The following is a 4,978-nucleotide window of genomic DNA, read 5'->3' on the forward strand; positions in this document are numbered from 1 at the left end:
TTTTGCGTCTTCTGATTATTGATTTTGTCAGTAAAGTCCACAAATCACCTCATGATGAGATAAATGGTGGTTGTTTTGTTTTGCATGTTTTTTGCATATTTTGGATAAAATGCATATATTGAATAAAATCAATATTATTGCATATTTCGATTATAAGAATGCGAAAAATGCATGTTTTATAGTATATTTTGTATTTAATTCTAGCTCTGCTGACTAAAGTATAAAATTTGGTTTTTTTTGTCAAACATAAATTTTATTTTTATAAATACAATCCTATGGTACAATAGGTATGCGATTAAAGATTGAATAGTTTGACGGAGAAAGATAAACACAATTAATAAAAGTACGTATGTCGGTCAATATAAAATCTAAGATAGAAATTAAAACGCATATTTTACAATTTTTTATTGCATACAAATCCTAGCCCTGGTAATTATTAATCATATATATTACTAGAAACGTAATGAAAATTCCTAATTTTAATATTTCAAATCCTTTAGTTATGTTTTGTTTTAAAATAACCACACTTTAGAATAATAGCTCGAAACTTATGTTCCTGTTTCTAGTGTACCTATCATAGTATTATAGGTATGATATAATGTGCGAAATGGCTTTATTCAAACAGATAATCGTAATGATTGTCATTTTAATTGAGTAAAGAAAAAATAGTATTTATATAATATGAATTATAGTGAATTTTTATGGTATTTTAAATTTATAATCAATTTTCAAAGTTTAAAATTATATAAAATATTATAATACAATAGTAGTTTATATAAGATACTTGAGTTATTAAACGAATATTTTTAATATTACATAAGATATATATTATTAAATATTATGAATGGAAATTTTCCGGTAGCCTTAATCGAAGAGACGAAGTCATCGTTACCCGAGCCAGAATAGGCCACACCCACCTCACCCACTCATTCCTCATCACTAAGGAACCTGCTCCAGTATGCACCATATGCAACGTGACTTTATCGATCGAACACATCGTAACAAGATGCCCAAAATACTCCCTAGCTCGGAAAATCTTCAAGATTCCATCATCCCTTCAACTCGCCCTCAGTGAAGAAAACACCGAAGCTATCTACAAATATTTTCATCATATCCATCTTGCACATAAATTGTAAAATTGTAAATATCTGTATATATTATATTATCTTGTACACTAATGTTATAACTTTAGGCTAATAACCTTTTGATGTTGAAGCCTTTACCTCAAAATAAAAAAAAAAAAAAAAAATATTATGGGATATTAAAAAAATTCTATTCAAAAATTATTAAATCCCGTTGTCTTTATAATATTGTAATATTACATCAAACGAATAATAAATTAATTGTCCATTATAGTTTTGAGCAGTACATAATGTTTATTATTATATATTTGTTAAATCTATTGTTTATTAGATACCAATAAAACCCAAGCTGAAAGTCATACTCAATAAATTATTTGATGAATAGAACATTTAATACCCTTAGATAAATATTTATAGTTTTCGGTTTGCTTGATTGCATCGTTTATTAATAAATTCAAATAAATCTTAATACTACGTTTCAATAAATAAACCGATACTTACCTATATTATAACTGTCATTCATAATAAAATAATAATCGTTTTATTTTGATTTGATAATTTTAACCAAACAATAATTAAATTCTATAATTTTATATTGATAAAATGTATTTATGATATACTCGTATAACGTCGATTTATATAACACAGAAAAATAATCATATTATACGGTAACTAATAACTGTACGAAACGTTGACCACTAATATAAATTATTAACATTTATTTTAACCAATATAGCCAGTACTTACATGAATATGAACCGTTTTAAAATGTAATGACTACTTGAAATTATTATAATAATAGGCGTATTACAAATTTATATTTGGTCAAACTATTTACAGTGTCCGTTTGTGAAATGAAACATTAGTCAGTTGTCTCAGGTAAGGTGTAAAATTATTTTAATGTGTAATACAAATACAATGTTTAAATTAAAATAGAATCTGAGATTTACACACACGCGTATTATAATATATTATACATCTATAATATACACAACATAAACGATTGTCCCGACCAAGTTTAATAAATCCACGAGTTGAGAAAAACGGACTAAATCTTTTAATTTAGTTTTTTTGTTTTTGTTTTTATAGAATACCCAATAGTTAACATTTATAAAATTACTGTTTTCATCAGTACTAGGTATAGTGTCCTATTCCATCGAGAGTTCAAACATCCTATCTCCGTTTCCGTTGCAATTATAACGATTCGCACGCTCAATCCAACCAGTTACAGTCGTGTTTTTGTAACACATCATTGCTTTTCAGATTAATTCGTCTTCGTTAAACTGTAAATACGATCTTGACATTGGAAAAATATTATTAAAATAACACATAAATTCATAGCCGACCAGCTAATGAAAATTAGCAATGACGATTTGATTCCATGGTATCGGAGCCTACCCGTACACAATATGGGGAGATGGCGTGGGCAGACACAAATTCGACGATTAACGGCTGAGACCTGACAAAAGTACGTTCAGTTACAGCGTTTTAGTTATATTATTATGCTTTATTGCGACTTATTGCAGAATAACAAATAGGATTCAAAAACTATTAGAACCTAAACCAATAATTTTAGATGAAAATCGTTATAAAATATCTACAACTCGATGTTGTTTATATTTCCACGTGATCATTGTTTACAGTATAATAGGATAAGTGCTATATATTATTATTACTAATTAATATGTTAGTCGATTACTTTTTATTGTAATACCTTAAAACTTAAATGCCTGTTTAATTTTATATTTCATTTTAATATATTATCATATAATATGTAAAAAAAAAAACAGACACTAAAGAGACGTATACTAAAAAAATATATTTATGTGGAACCATTAAGTATCGATTTTGACCTTCACCCGAAATTTATATTTTCAAAAACCGGAACCGGAACCAGAACCTCTTAATGAAATAATCTAGTACCGGAACCAGAACGGGGGAAAAAACAAAAGGTACCAGTCCGACAGTCTCTGATCTTTCTAGAAGTATGGGTAAATATTATATGGAACGGCAATAAAAAAACCATTAAAAGTGCGATTTTTCGCTCCGATCGTTCTCGGAGTCCTAGCACTCGACGCCGCTCTGTTGCTATTTCCTCCATGCGTGTGTGGGCCCTCCAACCACCCCATGGAAGCTGTTCTCGTCGTGAATTCCCGAGGCGGACAAAAACTCGTGATAACATTGGAGCCATTGGATCATTTCGTACGTGCTCCTGCACACGAACGGCCACCGATCGCATCGACGGTGAGGTGGTCGCCTGTGGACGACGAAAATTGGCGGGAACAGTGGAAACGGTAAGTGCGGTTCACCGTGGTGGTAATAGTGGTGCCACCACACGTGATGGTGGTAACCGGGGCCGCTACCGTAGTCGAAATCGTCATCATCGTCGTCATCGTCATGACCGATGTTATGGTAGTCGTGATCACCGCCATAACCGTGGTCGTGGTCGCCACCGCTGCCACCACCGTCGTCGTAGTCGTACACAACGTGGTCATCGTCGTCGTCCACGCCATCGTAGTCGGGCACGTCGTCGCCATTGACCACCACGAACCTCGGACTCCTCATTAAGTTGCCACTGAAATTTCCGACTGTTTGCTGCTGCTTAGTGGGCATCGGACCAAAGGCGATCATGGTTTTGTCGTTTCCGCAAACAATCCTGACGACAATTGACAAGCAAATAAGGCTCGCCATAATTGTCACCACCGCATTGCTGTCCGTCTAAAATTGTTGAAAAAAAAAATTAACGACAATAACTTATTATAAATTCCAAATTTGGTTGTATGTTTATTCCACCCTACAAAATGAGTATAAACTATAGACTGAATTCATAAAAAGTGAGCTTATAATCAACTGTCATGAAGTTTTACAACCTTTTATAACTTCTAATTACTAAATGCATTATTAAACGCGTCCCAACATTATCTTACTTACTGGATTTGATATTTGATTATTGTTGTTGAATGAAAATAATATTTTTTTTTTTTTTTAATATTTGTTAATAAATAATACAAAAATTATAATATCAAGTAAACACAGCAGCAACAATTAAAGCAAGATTAAAGTGCAATAGTGTAGTACCTTTTTATAGTAATTATCTACGTTGATAATTAATAATTGGATTAGATGCCTGCAGCATTTTGCAATGATAATATTTTTAGACAACGAATTGCTGTCTGGGGAAAAATATTATATGACAATATCATTATTACAAAATCAAGTGCGACTCACCATTATACGTCTTCGTCGGTACAACAGCAGTTAATTATTGTCATTCGTTCGCGGAAAATTCTACTAACGATTTTTAGACGGCGAACAACGTTTTATATAAAATATTATTATGTCGTATTACCATCACCGTGTTTAATTGATTTTCCGTCGAAGTCGCAAGGTCAATCGTCGTAAGATCTTACTCGACTTCAGCCGACAACTATGCATTTTTATTGCGATCGTATCCGTAATATTTACACTATTTCGACGATTATTTTTCAATGAACTTCCTCAAGATCTCCGGTCACGAAACACTGATGTTTGCTGACATCGATTACCCACATTAATATTATTTCGAGCCTAAACCCGATAAGAGTAGGTTCCGACTTCCGCATCGTACTCCAAACATTCGGAGTGCTGAACGAATTGTTTTAATAAATAAATAAATGCGCATGTCAAAAGCCTTCGCAAAATACTGTCGAAATCGCGTTTAATTTTCCTAAATGGCTTGACTGTCTTTGGTTGTACTTGGGAAACTATTAGATATGTACCTACCATCCAGAAATATTGGAATAGCATATATTGTTGTAGCATAGCGACAATACAAAAATAACGAAAAATTATCATAAAATATGATGTCACTATAATTTCTCATAAATTATTCTTCTAACTAGTAAAAAAAGTTTAAT

The 4,978-nt window shown here is 31.8% G+C and overlaps 1 protein-coding gene across 1 annotated transcript; it reads right to left on the bottom strand.

Moving 5' to 3' along the window:
• Window positions 1-1,731: 1,731 nt before the first annotated feature.
• LOC107163177 (uncharacterized) lies at window positions 1,732-4,367 on the bottom strand. The gene is made up of 2 exons (XM_015510454.2): window positions 4,311-4,367; window positions 1,732-3,800 (listed from the first exon to the last, which is right to left on the bottom strand). The coding sequence occupies exons 1-2, from the start codon at window positions 4,311-4,313 to the stop codon at window positions 3,171-3,173; spliced, it is 633 nt and encodes a 210-aa protein (XP_015365940.2). The 5' UTR covers window positions 4,314-4,367; the 3' UTR covers window positions 1,732-3,170.
• Window positions 4,368-4,978: the final 611 nt, after the last annotated feature.

The sequence above is a fragment of the Diuraphis noxia genome, unplaced genomic scaffold (assembly GCF_037042655.1).
Source record: "Diuraphis noxia isolate RWA-SAM2 unplaced genomic scaffold, SU_Dnox_SAM2 contig0003, whole genome shotgun sequence".
In the NCBI taxonomy this organism is placed as follows: domain Eukaryota; kingdom Metazoa; phylum Arthropoda; class Insecta; order Hemiptera; family Aphididae; genus Diuraphis; species Diuraphis noxia.